We start from the raw sequence: 16,081 nt of genomic DNA on the forward strand, positions 1-16,081 counted from the left end.
TTAGATATGTGCCGTCTGGAACACTGGAGTTAAGGATTTTAATTACAGCACTGTCTTCCCACTCTGACTAGGCCATAAGAGAAATTATATGCTATTACATGCTGCAGCCTTCATTTTACTTACTAGCAGCCCTCTTATTTTTAAGTAGAAGAAAATCTGGAGGAACTGAAGAAAAGTTTCATTAAGTTTCATTGTTATTCCTTTAACCAAAATTACTGCAAGATTAAAATCTTGCCAGAAAGACAGAAACAAAATTCAGTAACAAAACATATACCTGATGTGTTTTTCTTAATAGAAACTGCAGCTGAAGCAAAAAAGTTTTGATTTCTCTTGGTGATTCCTTTTTTAATCTTTACCATTTCTTCAGATTTTCCTAGAAGTGTCTCTTCATCTGTGAAAAATACATTATTTGTAGAGTTTTAAAGGGTTTTGAATCTAAGGTTTTGTATTTTGAAATCAGCTGCAAAAAAAAGGGTTTTAGAGATTGACATCACTGAACACTACCCACAAGCAGAAAGGCAGAGTTCAGTGCTGCTTCCATCCAATGTGCTTAGCACTGGGGATGTTTTTCCAGTCCTGTTCCAAGGTGGAAAAACGACTGGTGAGCAGAGTTGCTCAGATGGAGCAACAGGTTTTATACATCCTCTAAGGCAATGGTTGAAGAAGAAAGAAATCTTGAAGATTTCCCTTTCCCACTACAGTGATATAGTTAAATGTACAGGATACTGTTCACATCACAAGGCAAACGTTAGGCATGTTCTGCCTGGTTAGGAAACTTTTGTCTTTTGAACAGACTTTGTAGAAAACCAAAAACAGTGTATGTAGGGAGCTTTGGTATAGCACATGGTAAGATCAACAAAAGAAGGGGACAGGTTTCATGTTATGCATGCAAAAATATCTGCTGGCCTAAAGTACAACCATTACATTCCACACATTATTTCATCATCATGGCATCTGCCAGCCTGACCCATACCAAAATGCTTCTAGTGCAAAATCTCTCTGCTATGTAGCTGGAATACCGTAAGCACACTGAATCAGATAAGTAAATAAGAAATGGGGTGGGGGTTGGCCAATGACTTCTAACTTTTGTCAAAACATCACATGCAGATCTTCTGTTGATTCCAAGTGATCTTTTGGACTGGTCAAAAAGACAAAGTTCACATAATCTTCTAACAGAAAGTTTGTTTTGGAGTTAGTGGGTCAAAGAGTGTTTTCTGAGCTAATAAATCCACTATTTGCCCTTTTTTTGTTGTTTTGCTTTGTTTTGGTTTGGTTTTTTGTGTATGTGTGTGTGTGTGTAAAATCTGCAAATGTATTTTAGAGGTACTGGATTATTTAGTATATATAAAGCACAATGCTTTGAGCTTCTCAAATAACAGTCCTTCAATAAGAAATAAACTTACACTATTATGTAAAGAACACAGACTCTTCAACCAATCTTTCCATAAATATTGCAGTCAACAGTATAGCAAAAAGAGAACTAAAACTTGGATAAAGGCACACAATTGGATTGCTTGAAAGCTTCACCAGTTTTGATAAATACTGTGATCCCAGTGAAACATAATAACCCAAATGATTATACGGAATGATTAGGCTATATAAATAATTACCATTTTGGGGAGGTGGGGAAAAATCAGATTGTGTAAAAAATGAGTGATGATTGTCTACAAGCCTGAGAACCTCTCAGTACAAGGGGTTGAAATAGAACAGGAAGGTTAAAAAAATAAACACCTTAATTTGACAGATCTGGGAGATTCACCCTCTAATATAAAGAGCTCTTGGGGATTACTCACACTTGCACTGGTGTATGGGCCAGTCCTGAGCCTTAAAGGTGACACCTTTCTAAGTGATATGAAATGTTAGTTGTTTGGATGGTGCCAGCTGAAACTGGAGCCAGTGACCTTTCACCAAAGGCCACAATGCAGCCTCTGAGGAGGGCAGTGGGTGGAACTGCCACAAGGGCTGACACCAGACACTGTGGCAAACCCACCTGCTCCGCACTGACAGGCAGGGAGAGCTCTGGAAAGGTGAATATGGAAGCAGATTGCTAAGTAGTTCTCCCCACTGGTGGCTAGCCAGAGATGTTGTTCAAATGTGGGCTTACATATTACTGATTAGAAGATAAATCCAGCTCACAATGGGAAAAATGCTAAGTATGAAATGTCAGCCTACAGGCAAAACCAAAACACAAGGAACTGACCTAGCAAACATGACAGTATTGACTTTCCTCCTATAACCTTTACATGCTGTCAGTATGGTGTATTAAAAATAGATATATGCAGTCCAGGATTCCTGTAAAGCTTGAGGGCAGAATACAGACAAGGAACTGTAGTAACTAGGCAGAAATCACTGCTGTGGACTCTGTCTGCCAAGTCATGCTAACAGACCACTGAGGCACTGCAGTCTAAATTGACTACTGCCAGCACTCTCAGTCTTCTAAGGGTTCAGGTCCCTGAAAGTTGTCTCCAGTATCAAAACGTCATCAGAATAAACATTTTCAGCAGAAACTAGGCCATTCAGTCCCTGACAGAAATGTCTTGCCCTCCATCGGTCTTGAGAACAGATGGATATATACAACTGCCTGGGATTTGTCAGGATGCCTCCAAATGCCCCAGCATGACCTGTCAGAATGAGGGTCCCCAGGTTTTGACCTGTCTGAGCCCTCACAGAACATGCCTTTGCACCCTGGATTTCAACTTCCCCATACTTCTCTCTTGTTTTACAGGAAGAACTGCACTCAGTCAGGCTATCTGCACTGATGCATGCAAAGCCCTCAGGTAGGCAGGTTTGTAGCTCATGGCACCCCTAGACAGGACCTCCCAGACTATGAACTGAGTCAATGTCCAGTGGCAGTCTACCCACAGCAACATCCATGTGATCCTTACTTTGAATTTGGTGAAGGTTAGTGGGCAGTGAGAAATATCAAAGACTTGCTGATTTTAATTGATTAAAAAACTGTATCCAGACCGTGGTGGATGGTCCGTCTAGCTCCCAAGTACTAGCATGCTCTTCCCAGCAGCATGGTCTGAATAAGCATGTTAAATGTCAGTATGCTTTGGGGGGATCTTCATACCTCCCTCCTGCTTGCACAGCAGAATCCTTTTCCATGGTAATCTCCAATCCCAAAATAATACAAAGAACATCTGGTGAAGCTTGCTAGCAATATACAAGTTCATGTTTTCATCAAGTAATCAGGTTAATTTTTGGCTGAGATAGCCAGCTCATCACAGCAGAATCTGTGTATGTACAAGCTGTCTACACATAGTCTTTATCCCATTAAAACTCCTCCATGCTAACATGTCATTTTTCATTCTTGTGTAACTGTATCTAATAAAGTGGAAACCACAATATTAATATCATATGATTTACACTAATGCCTATGTTTTACCAACACTAATTCTCCATCAGAGTAAACCGAGACCGAAGTACAGTGAGCAACTTTTAGACACTGGTGTAGACACTGATCTAGGAAAGAAATTGTAAGAGGCTCACCCATTGTAAGAGGCTGCTGAGTCTTCTTCCCAAGGCTTTTAAAAGAGGATAGAATCAGCTGTACTGCTGATAGTCTGTAACTTGTTTGAGAAATGTGAGTCTCTCCCCCTAGACACTGAACGCAACACAGTATTTCCTTGCAGCAAAAGTGGCTCTTCATAACCACAAAGGATAAATGAAAAAAAACCCATATTTTTCCATTGCTTTAATTTTTAATGCTTCCTTTAATACAATCTTTTAATGCCTTTCATTGCACAATGCAATTGCACATGATTTGACTTTTAAAAAAATCTTATGAAAATATGGCTCATTTGCTTTTTTGCTACAGAAGTCAGACAGCTCAATCTCACAGTACTGCAGCGTATTCTTTGCTTCAGTTGTAAGACATTTTATCCCCTGTGCACAGTGAATCCAGCAAGCTCTTTTCACTTAGCTGAATGCTTCTTGACTATCTCGAGGTACTCCTTCACATCATCAGGAGACCCCAAGACAACAGGCACTCTTTGGTGGATATCCTCAGGCACTATATCTAGTACTGCTTGATGACCAGTTGTTGCTATTCCCCCAGCCTTCTCAATAACAAAAGCCATAGGATTGCATTCGTAGAGCAGTCTCAGCTAGAAGACAAAAGTCAAAATGGCAGAAGTCAGGCCAGGCAATGCCAAAAATCATGAAATGTAAATATATTTGGCATGTGATTTTAAACCAATCAATTTTCTAAAGTGCTCTTTATTTCAAATAAACATCGACTCAATAATGAAATTGTGTGGATTTTTCTTTTAAAAAACGCAGTGAATGCTGGGTGAATGCTGGATTTGCCCCATCTGAGTGCTTTCTCCATAGCCCATGTTTGCATTGTGCTATTTACAAAGAGGTAAAGCTTGTATGTTAAGACTCCACTGTTAAGAGGCAGACCACAAAGGACTGTGTGAAAATAAAGAAAAACATGTGCTCTGAGCGTGCCACTAGGCTTCTCTAATGAATAACTGCATCTTATCTGCAACCTGATGCAATATTTTGTGGAGAATTACAAAACAGATCAAAGGTCTTTGCTGAATAAACAGTCCCCTTGTCAGCCTGTAAGTGCGTGATCTTCCCTGATTGACCATTGTCCTGGCAGATGCAGTCAGGCATGGTTCCTCCAGATGAAGTCCTGTTACCACATACAAGATGCAGACAGTTTTCTCTTCGGCAGAGCTTCTCCCACTGGGCCAGCTACATTTAGGCTTCTTACAAACTAGCCTGTACTAGAAATCTCAGGGTAATGTGGATTGCTTCCTTTGCAATGTTCTAGTCAGCTGGGACCAGCACCACCATTTCTGGCAGACATGGTGCAGGAGAGTCTGTTTAAGCAGCCCCTGGTATGTTCCACAGGATGGATATGTTTGCAGATAGTGAGAAGTCACTGCAGTTGAAAGAGGTGAGCAGCAGCCCTAAAACAGGTGTCTGACAACAGGCTGCTGTCACTTATGACAAGGGATGGGCATATCCCCACGTACAAGAAATACAAGCTACCAAGTTACAAAAGACAGGCTCTGTAATCAAAACATTGTTCTTGATAGAAGAATGAAATGTCTACATAATGCAGTATTTTCTATAACTTGGCTTATTCAGGCTTACCTTTCCTTTGGGACTTTTGGAGTTAGCAGGATACAGGAAGATTCCTCCATACACCAGTGTGCGATGCACATCTGCCACCATAGATCCTATGTACCTCCCACCATATGGTGAACTGCCATCCTACACAAAAACATTCCAATAAAAGTAAATGTAGAGGACACCAGGTTAACCTCTGCCCCTTTAGCAGTCCTAACATCTTTCATCTCCATATCTTGCTTCACTGATAACACTTAATGTAGTTTTGGAGAGTATGTCAGTATCCTCTTCATTTGCTAACCAGGAAAATCCAAGGAAAAGGAGTGATAGAAGACTTCAGCATAGGTGAGCAGTAGTGCCAACAACAGAAAATGTATCTCAGCTCTCCACTGGCTCTAATACTTGGAAAACACTGCATTCCCAATAGCAAAAACTCAAATGCTAGGAATTGATATTGGGGCTTTGTCTTTCCTAGCAGAAAAAGAATCAAAGAGCAAAAGAAGTGATCTTTCCTATATCTTCCAACCATTTTTTCCAGCTTCTGCAATTTTTCTTGTTAAGAAAAAGTTAATAGTTGACTTCTGATGTTATTTTCTCATTCTACTCCCTGAAGTACATTTTAATATCTACATAAACAACATCTTAAGCCTGGAAAGACGAATTATAAAAATCATCAATCTTCTTTCAAAGCAAGATCAGGAAGTCGGAAGAGACTAATACTTAACAATAGCAGGTGTTCACATTTCACTGACAGTGTAACAACTCCAGTGATGAAATGTGTAAGGCATGAGAACCTTTCAGGGGCACTCCTTGGAGCTTTGGGCCTCCTGACATGAGGAAGTTGCACAACCACAAAACAAACCTTGAAACTACACTAGATTAACTACACTAGATTTTCAAGAGACAGGCACACCTAGGACACAGCTTGTGTTAAACTGAGCAATGACCCACTGCCATTTCCACTCCACTCTCCAGCTACTCAGATGTTGCAGTGAGGAAGCAACAGTACAACGCACGTTGATCAAATTTCTTCATCACCAGACAAGATTTCCTCTCTACTTGATTACCAAATGCCCTGGTTTGCCTCTAGCACTATTACTCATGGAAAAGGATTCAAAAAAAGCAAAAAGGAAGAAAGTGAAAAAAATGCATAAGAGGTGCATTGCAGTATTGGAGAATGCTGAAATATCTGGTTATATCAACTGCTGCTCTCATTAGCAATCCTACATCAAGTTTTATTTTAAATGGGAAAGGAAAACCAGCTCTGAACAGTGTATGAGAGGAAAAGGAGTGGTTGATTATAAAGCTGAAAATCATTAATGTTGTCATCAGAAAGTTTATCTGAAAAAGGGTCTTTTACCTCAGGGAATTTCTTCTTTTTGAGATACTCTGTGACAGCAGGATCAAAGTATTTAGCATAGCCCTCATTGAGACTGTAGATATTACCCTTCTTTTTGATTTTCACATCTCTTTCCACCAAAATAAATTCTCCAATTGCCTAACAATAAGAAAGAAAAAATATTTGTTAACATTAATTGCTTACTTATTTGCAAACCAAGGCAATATCTAATAAGATACGCAATTTAATAAAAACTTACTACCACAGTCAAGCTTTGAAATAATTCAGTACCTACAATAAAGTAGTCTTTGCAGTTTACATGCAAGGTATTTTGTTTATCCATAAAACACGGACAGAGCACAAATCCTGGCATCATGCAAGCTTCCTCATACTACCAATCCAAACACTCTGTTGTCTACACCCAAAAAATGCTACTTGCAGATTTTTTTATCTCTCCACTCTTTTGCTAGACTTACAACAGTGTAAGTTTCAGAACTCTAAGGAGAATACTGGCTGAACCAATGCATAAATATCTTCAAATAGCTGCAGATAACCCAGCTCTTTTTTGCTTGGGCTAACTGGAAGCCTGTGACCAAGGGCCGGTCATTTAGTTTTCCCTAAAGTAAATTTCCAAGTTAGTGCTAAGACTAAACAAAATAACATGCATGTTTGCTTGAAGTTAAGCCTTTTACTTGAATAAAGTAAAAAATACATGCATCTATTTAAGCTGCTACTAAACAGAGAGTACCAAGTTCTATTTCCTGCAGCTTGACCACTGCAAGTTATAAAAATTTAAGACTGGCAGGTGGCACACCCTGACTGATCACAAAGAAACAGGCCACTAAAGCAAATTACTTTCTGCTATGATCAACATTATTTTGTTTTAAAATTCATGGTAAATGCATGCTAGAACATCACATCACCCACACACATCACTTACTCTTTTTCACATCATGGTGGGATCTGAAAACACAGAATAAGGTTAAATATTTATGCTCCTCTGGTTTACTAAGGTGTTAGCATTAAGGAAAAGACAAATAAGACTTAAAGGGTATTTTGTATGGCAGAAGACTGCTTGTTTTAAATATCACATGATTACACATGCTGTGTATTTGCTCTGCTGACTCAGCTGCCATCCTGTTGAGTCACACATGGCACTGCTGCATTAGGCAGGCGGAATGCAAGTCTCTTGACATTACTGCTGGTGGGTTAAGAGTACAAGTACATTTATACTTCATTCCTTCATGCTACCTTGAAAACTGCTCCTTTGGTTGAGTTTCCTGGGACAAACAGCTCTTAGAGACAGCGTCTGATAATCTCTAATACAGAAACAAAGAAACAGAAGATACTCTCACCGGATCCAGCATGAAACAGTTGACACCTCCAGTAGAAGTGGCCAGTACCAGCATGGTGGCACTCCCATAGAGCGCATAACCAGCTGCCACAAGATTACGTCCAGGCTGTAAAGCATCTTTCCCAGAAGGTTCATCAGGGGACACCTACAACAACAAAGAGTATAGTCAATTTTATTTCCTTTCTATTGCTGGTACATGACTCGACTCTAGGATAAGGACAGCCTGCTACTCCATATCCATGCATGAGGCAGCATGAATGTTTCTATGATCTCCAGCTGAGATTCCTACTAGATGCACTAATACAAATTATATATAGTATACAAACACATTAATCTGGAAATGTTCTTCTAACTAAGCCTAGCAGGAATGCAGGAAGCAGGAAAGGATTAAGGAGATAATAAAGAACTATGTACCTCCTGGCAGGTGACAATGAACACAGCTCAGAGAAAAATTCAGACTCACAGTTGAAAAAAAATGAAACATGACTCACAGAATTCAAAGCTAACCAAGAGTACTTGGAATTTTTTCTGTTTTCTTTTGCTTCACACAAAAATGAACTTGAAAATACCAGTTTGGGATATATGACAACATACAAAGGATGATTAAAGTGGACAGTTGGGTGTGTTTTATCTGATTTACTTTTTCCCCCATGTTGTGACCTGTAAGTCTGGTATTTCAACCTCCTTCAGACAGGGTTTCTGCCTTTCAGAGTGAATTAGACACTTCAAATGCGCATGACATGTTTCAGCTCTGGTTTGTTTTTGAAGCCTGTCCTCAGGCCAAGAGGACGATTAGTAGAGAGAACAAGAAAACCCAAAAGCACATTCCCCAGACAGATGACAACCACGTGGTATTTTGCCTCAACACAAATATTTGTGAAATCTAAGACATGATCTTTTCCAAGGGGTAATTTCATTAGCTGGCTAATTAAATATCAGCTAGGCTTCCATGTACACATAAGTTCTTCTTCTAAGAGAGTAGTTCAAATCCTGACTAATTCAAATTCAAATCGCTGTATCTGTGAAATACTAGATTTAACTTAAAACTGGCCCTGAGTCTCTTTCACAAGCAAGTTTAGTTAGACTTTATTGTCTTTCCATGCAATTTTATTTCACCAAAAGCTGAACAGTAATAGCTTTTCCTATTCTACATGAAAGAATTTTACCTTTCTATAAATTGCAAAGATGGTCCCAATGGAAACAAGACAGTCGATGTTCGACGAACCATCTAGAGGGTCTATGCAGACTATATATTTACCCTAGAAAATACAAAAGGGGAAACTAGATTAGTGACAGTTTTTATCCACTTCCTCCAAATACAAACATTTCAGTAGGTAAATTTTCTCAGAGACTTACACAGCAATATAAGCTAAAATACCTTTACAGATTATATAGGAACCAAATTCTAATGTCAGCAATTCTTTGGCTGAGATATCATTCTTGATTACAACTGTGATTTGTGCCAAACAGGAAACTGAGGAATCTTTAAAGTACATAGCAGATGATAACACAGGATAAGTGAAGTTTTCTCATATACTTTTTAGTATGAGTTAAAAAAGGAGGAATACTTCTATCGGTTTAGTTTCATCCATGTAATTGAAGTCGATCCTCTCATACCCACCACCTAGCCTAGCTTGCACTTTCTCTTTGGTTACAACATGTCTTTCTGAATAGTAAGGAAAAAAAAACCCCAAAATTAAGATCAGCCTTTTTCATGTAGATTTAAAAACCGTATTTTACCTCTACCTGTAGAGGTATTAAAAAGCTCTTTAATGGCTGCCATGCCTAAACTATACATTTTCCTTTATCTGTGCTCTGAAATAGTCAGTTACTACCTTAGCCAGACTGATCTTACCCTGGATTTTGGGGGGTCAAAAAAGAAATCTCTGCCTTATTGCTGGATTAAGGAAACCTGTAGATATAGGAAATTACCAGCACAAGGGGAAAAGCTGAATTAACTGTTCCTTTAAAATATTTTTCCCCCATAATTTTATTCATAGTTGTCTTAATAACAGTGTAACAACAGTGTTTATTTGTTTTTCATTTGATTTTATCCTGCATGTCAGAAACTTAAATTTAAGTTCAGCAATGCTCTACTCTGCAAGTAGGAATTCCTGATATGCATTGATAAAAACACTAGATTGGCTTACATTTAGTTTAGAAAAGCATTAATACTCAGATTCCCTCAGTGATCCTTGAGAATATTTGTTCAGATCTAAGGAAATCCAATGCCCATTGGGTTGTTGTTTTCTTTAAAGAGCCGAGCAGCTATTAGTTGCTATAAAGTTGGTTTTTGTACAGGCACATTAGTCTTGAAAGGCAAAGTCACAAGCATTAAAGTCCATGCTAAAAGTTTTTCGTATAGAGTCCTAAATAGAAGTAAAGTCCCAATTAGAAGTTGCTCCTGTCAAGGTCCTGGGAAGGTCGAAGTTGCTGTGGCCACTCCCATCTACTTCAGGCGAGAATGACAGCAGTGAGGAGAGATGAAAAGCAAGAGAGCAAATCTCTCCCCAGTGCACAGATTCTTATACACAAATTACCCAATAAGCTAAAAACACAAACCCGAACCGTTTCTTCTTAACCGATTAAGCTTCTAGTTTCGTAGCACGCCAGGTCACATATAAACTACGCATATGGTCTATTTTGCTCTATCTAAAAAATGTAAGCAGTATTCTTACTATAGTTCTACTATATCTAAAACTACATTCTTGGAGCCTTCATGGAGACTTATTTTCTACTCCGGTATCTAGGCCTACGTTTTTCAGCCTTCACTAGAACTTGCTGATCTCTCTCTCTGTCTGAGGAACTCAGAAAGCCTCTGTTTTCAGACTCCAACAAATGTCTAGAAAATCAATTTTGAAGATTTCTCAACAGGGACAGAGAGAACTGCTTAAACTAAAGCAAACCTTATTATACTTTTAAAATTATGTTTTCGCTGTTCATTTTTACTCATATTTTTACACGAACATACCAAAATATTAGCTGGGAAATAGGATCTATGTCACAACAACTGCATGCAGGCTTGTGAATATAAATAATAATAAATGCAAAAAATCCTTTCGTTTCATTGTTGCTAAGTCTTTCATAGGGTTCAAGGAGAATTTTCATGAATTAAAGACCTCAAGATTTGACCAGGAGAGAACAGCTCATCAGTGTCCTGCTTAAAAAGGGACATTTCAAAAGGACTTGAGGACCTGGGCTCAGAGCATAGCTCTAGAGATCAGACGGGGATGAATTAAATGTTTTCTACATAAAAAGGTGGGAGAAAGGAAAATGGGGAGGAACAACACATAAAAAAATAAAACAAACAAACATTAATCTGGAGAGCAGAAATGACAGAAAGAATAAATGTTGACTAACACTGTCCCCACCCATCACCTCCACCTTCATTTGCCAGTTTAGGAAAGTACCCGTTTTCTGAAACTTTTATCTCACACTTACTTTTTCCAGTGTGGAGCAGTACACCTGTACAGGCTGATCTGAAATCAAGCAAGCAGAACTTCTAAAGTTACTAACCTGTTTTTCAGTTTCCACAATCACAGCATCTTTGTTTTCTTCAGACACAATAACACAAGTACTGAAGGACGACTTGAGCATGTTAATCACCAGGTCATTGGAAAGAATATCCAGCTTTTTTACTTGATCTCCAGTCACATTTGTAGACCCAGCAATTCCATAGCTAAAGTAATTGTAAGAGAGAGCATTTCATGAGAATGAAGCACTGCATCTTCTAAAATGTTCTCCTTCCTATGCCTGTAAAACCTCCTGTAAATATACAGCACTTTCAAATGACACCTCAGCTCTCTAAACCTGTTTTTTATTTACTGACTACTGAATTCTGGCTGAGAAATGTTACCACTAGCTGTGTTTGCATACCTAGAAGTTGCTGGGAAATACAAAACAAGGAGTTGCTTTTCAATAGTTGTAAACTATAGTTAAACACAGCCAGACCAGGCTGTGAAGGCCGAGTTACAACTGTGTTTTTAATGAGCTCTTAAGACCTACATATTATTCCTGAATTCTAGGCTCTACATACCCTAAAATCTAAGAATTGATTAGAAAATTTTATGTTTTAAAACTATATGAATATATACTTTAAAAAATATGAATCTATATATGAATCTGACCGCACTAGTTATACTATATCCTGTGTATGTAATATACTCCTGATTAACAATATGATGTGCAAATTGCTGCAGAAAAAGTCTGTTCACAGATAAATCAACCAATTTATAGTTTAATGTTTTCAGTTTTGATTTGAAGTAGTAAATGCTTCCTAGTGAAAATAATTGAGAAATACAAATAAGAAAGACAAATAAAATGCTGCAAGCTAATCAGAATCAAAAATCAGAATCATCTGGCATACAGAAATACCTGGAGACCTTACGACAGTGCTTTTGATTTTTGCATTTCGTAAGAATGCAAAACAGAGAAAGAGGAAGTTTAGCCCTTAGAAGAGAAAAATGACAGCCAGCTCAGTACACATTTAGATGGCTCTTATGTACTTCAGCTACAGTTCATTGATTAGGCTGAACACTGGTATTTCAGGTTTTATGTAATAGCACTGAACACACCACTTTAGCAATGCATTGCACTTCTTCAGTTTAATGCATGAGACAAAGAGAAAGACCTGGCACAACTCTTTTTCTCTCTCTCTGCTACAGTGACTTGAATATTTTTCCACAACTATGAAAGTGCTTTTAGAAAAAAGTATACTTTGAACCTCATGCTTATGAGTGGAGGCACAGCAGCAGAACAGCTTCTGCACCTTTTCTACTGGGGATTCCTGGGAGGGGAAGACAAGGTGTCAAGTGTGAAGCCTGTGCTGGGAAGGGTCTGCATGCCTACTACAGCTGTTCTGCACCTGCCCCGCTGAGCAGCACTAAGCATATAGGTGAGTCCAAGGGTGGTCCAAAGAAATGAATTGCAGTGATCCCTACTTGTTTGCATTCCCTGACAGCAAAGTAAAATCTCACCACTGCTTATAAAATGCAGTCCCACAGCAGGAGATGTCCTCCTCAATGAGGCTTATGAGTCCAAAGCCTGCTACCCCAGGCACTGATGGAGAGTCAAGCCCACTGTGCAGGGGATCATAAGGCAAGTCTGTGGGCACAGATACCAAACCTCTGGGCAGCTGCCAACAGACACATATGTAAGACACAAGAGGAACAGGGCCTTAAGCTTACAAATGAGACTACGGCTAGGAAGGCCTGATCTCTACTGATAGATATAGGAGGCATATAAAAGGGCCAGCACATAACTATTAAAAATTACTGGTTATATGCAGTCTGAAGTCAAAATGGAAAATTAATTCAAACATACCTAACGTGGAGGATTTTTGCCTTTTTTCTTATTATATCTTGGCCTGTAGAGGCAAATTCTTTTTCTCTTTACAACATTTTCCATTAAGTAATGAAGTAGTCCATGTCTAAAACCATGATCAGCCCACAACTGGGTGTATGGAGAATATGTTAAATACTTAGGAGGATGAGTGGCCTACAAGCAGCTTCAGGCGTTTCACATTTCAAGGATTCCAAATTCCTTCTGATACATCTCCAGAACAACATCCCTTTGACTGGCTGACTTCAGACACTATTGTTCCTAACCAGTGCACTTTGTAAACAATATAGATATCCAAAGTTTCATATAGAAACTCTAGTTGCTATGATGCACAAGGAAAACAAAAACACCCTGAATTTGATTCAACACCTCAAAGCATAAAATGGTGCTTTGATATTAAGCAATATACAGTAAGCAATGATTCAGCCATATTTTGCCAGGCTTTGTATTTCAGTATATTTGGTCTTTTGGCTTCAGGCATCTACACCTGCAGAAAATATTAATGAAGTTCTATTATTGGCAGACATTTCTCAAAGACTGCATGCCTTATATTACTGAGAAGTCATAGGACCTGTGTCACTTGGAAAAAAATCAAGAAACCAAGACACTAAAGGCGTTACCTTTCACCTCTGTACAAAAGGATGGGTTGATGCAACCCCACTCACAGGCTTTTCTGGTGAAAGAAATACCCATTGCCATCCTCATCCCGATCAACATCCCACCCACCACCCCGGAGGCAGCAGGATGCCCTGGACCCGCGGGGATGGCGGCAGGTGCGAGAGCATCCCGGCACTCACAGGTTGGCAATGCCCGCTTTACGGACGGCGGTGGAGATTGCTTTGATGGCCGTGCAGAGCGAGTTGAGGAGCTGCGTGAACTCCCCGGTGCCTTTCGCCCGCCTGCCTTCCTCCATCACGAAGCGGGTCATGGTGATGACATTGGTGTCGAAGGTAGAACGGTCCGTCATGGTGGCGGCGGTGCTGAGTGCGGCCGCGGCGGCCGGCACCGCCACTTGCCTCGGCGCGGCGGGGCGGGGCGGGGCGAGCAGGGCGGGGACAGCCCCCGCCCGCACGGCTGGCAGCCGGGAAAGGGGTCCCACCCCTCCGTCCCGCCGACACGCTAAAATAGCCGCGGAGGAAAATCCCCGCCGCACCATTTTTTTTTTTTTTTTTTTTTTTTTTTTTTTTTTTTTCCTCCCTTACACCAGATCTTGTTCCATATACTGTGCGGGGAGAGGCGAGGGAAGGGAAGGATGCTTTGGCTTTGGGCACTCGTTATGCGAACGGTACAGGGCGTCGATCGACACACGGCTGCTGGTAGTTCCTAGTGTTTGCAGGGGTCACACTGCAATGCTAACGGTCCTGAAATTGTGCCTCAAAATTCAGAAGTCAGCTTGGTTTCACCACGTGATTGCAAAACTCTGTGGGTCATTGTAGATTATAGCGAACTGCGCACAGCCTACAGAGCAAGGTTAGTATCTTCTGCGGCGCAGGAATGCTCTCATCCTGACTTTCAGTACAGGAAAACCACATATTCAGTAACCGATTCCATCGAGTATTAACTTACTCAGCTTACAGAGATCATGTTAATCCCATGTGTGCCAGCCTTACCCAACACCATAAAAAAGCTGCAAGGAAACAGCCCCTGGCAGATGGAACCAATGAGAATTTTACAACAGACTCTCCAAACCTGTTCAGTAGAAAGACATAGTCTGAGTCCCACTTCAAAAGCTAGAAGTTAATGCACCTGACTCAAAAAACACTGTAAGGGAATCTAGACCTTCCTGAATCTCATTTCTTTTGGTTCTAGCCTTTCTGATTTTGCAGCAAAATCAAGCAATATGTTTTGCTGCTTATGTTTGATCAGAAAAATCTAGGAACTAGTAAAGGAAACCAGGCTTGCCCAACACCTGACCTTAGACACGTGCTTTGACACAATAATTTGACAAACACAAACCTGAATACGAATGTTCTACCCACATTTGTTGTAGTAGCTATTATTTTATATTCATGTTGTCTAAGAAGATGAGTATTTTTAAAAAATGGATTATTTTTTAGTAGAATATATTCATTACTTGAATAAACAGTCTCGAATTCTAAGTTGAAACCACAGATTGAAAACATTCCAAATGGTGTAAAACACAGGGCAAAAGTTTTTTACAAGACGCATGTCTTTGCGTACATATACATTCTACCTTCATTCAAAGTGCACTATTATATATGCATTAAATACTTCAAAGGTATGCATAAATGTCTTCTCCTGAAAGTGTAAACAACTTTGGCCTACTTTACCTATGCCCAGTATTACAGACACTACTGAAGACATTGGATATGAGTAGTTGTAATGCTCTTCTCTGAATGACATGTTTCAGTCTTTGGCAAGTGGTTAACAGTATCACAAAAAGTGGTCAGTGCAGTATAATAAAAATGTTCTTGTTAAAGGCAGGTTGATTGGGGAAAATTTACAAAACATGGAAGTTAGCCCATTCCTTAAGCGTAAACAATGCTCTACAACCCTCTAGAGCAACTACTGCAATCTCAATAGTCGAGAACAACAAATAGCGAAGACCCACTAAAATTTTGGAAGAGTGCACCGAAACTGGTAGCAGCAAGTAGGCAGAACAGCCTGGGAATGTATGATTTATGGTAACAAACTACAGAGCGTCTGATTAGGGACAATTTGCCTTAAACATGAAGACTCTAAAAAGTACATCAGTAATCTGCAGGAAGAGCTGTACTTCAATATAAAATAGTCAAGATTAGATCAAAATATACCGAAGGTTTTGATATCTATGCCTGAGGATAACTAACCTCTTCCATCTTAGAGAGAAGATATACTGACCTTGAGTTGATTTTATCTCAGAACTTTTGGGGTTTGGGAGATGAGTTTTACTCCTCCGTTACCACTATGGAAGCCAGGTAAAAACAGATACTGTGAACTGAAATTGCAATCATTTGAAA

The 16,081-nt window shown here is 39.6% G+C and overlaps 1 protein-coding gene across 2 annotated transcripts in view; it reads right to left on the bottom strand.

Moving 5' to 3' along the window:
- Nucleotides 1–3,270: 3,270 nt before the first annotated feature.
- The window catches only part of LOC117010921 (fructose-1,6-bisphosphatase 1), a 37,583-nt gene continuing 24,772 nt past the window's right edge, over nt 3,271–16,081 (bottom strand). The window contains exons 1-7 of one of the 2 annotated variants that reach the window (XM_033086014.2): nt 13,919–14,146; nt 11,298–11,460; nt 8,948–9,040; nt 7,783–7,926; nt 6,449–6,586; nt 5,113–5,232; nt 3,274–4,109 (exon numbers count right to left, since the gene is read on the bottom strand). In XM_033086014.2, the coding sequence (XP_032941905.1) occupies nt 3,918–4,109; nt 5,113–5,232; nt 6,449–6,586; nt 7,783–7,926; nt 8,948–9,040; nt 11,298–11,460; nt 13,919–14,088 (1,020 nt within the window). In that variant the 5' untranslated portion in view covers nt 14,089–14,146 and the 3' untranslated portion in view covers nt 3,274–3,917. Of the gene's footprint in view, nt 4,110–5,112; nt 5,233–6,448; nt 6,587–7,782; nt 7,927–8,947; nt 9,041–11,297; nt 11,461–13,918; nt 14,147–16,081 lie in introns of those variants that run through there. The other variant, XM_033086015.2, reaches the window with a different exon arrangement.

Source organism: Catharus ustulatus, chromosome Z (assembly GCF_009819885.2).
Source record: "Catharus ustulatus isolate bCatUst1 chromosome Z, bCatUst1.pri.v2, whole genome shotgun sequence".
NCBI classification, from domain to species: Eukaryota; Metazoa; Chordata; class Aves; order Passeriformes; family Turdidae; genus Catharus; species Catharus ustulatus.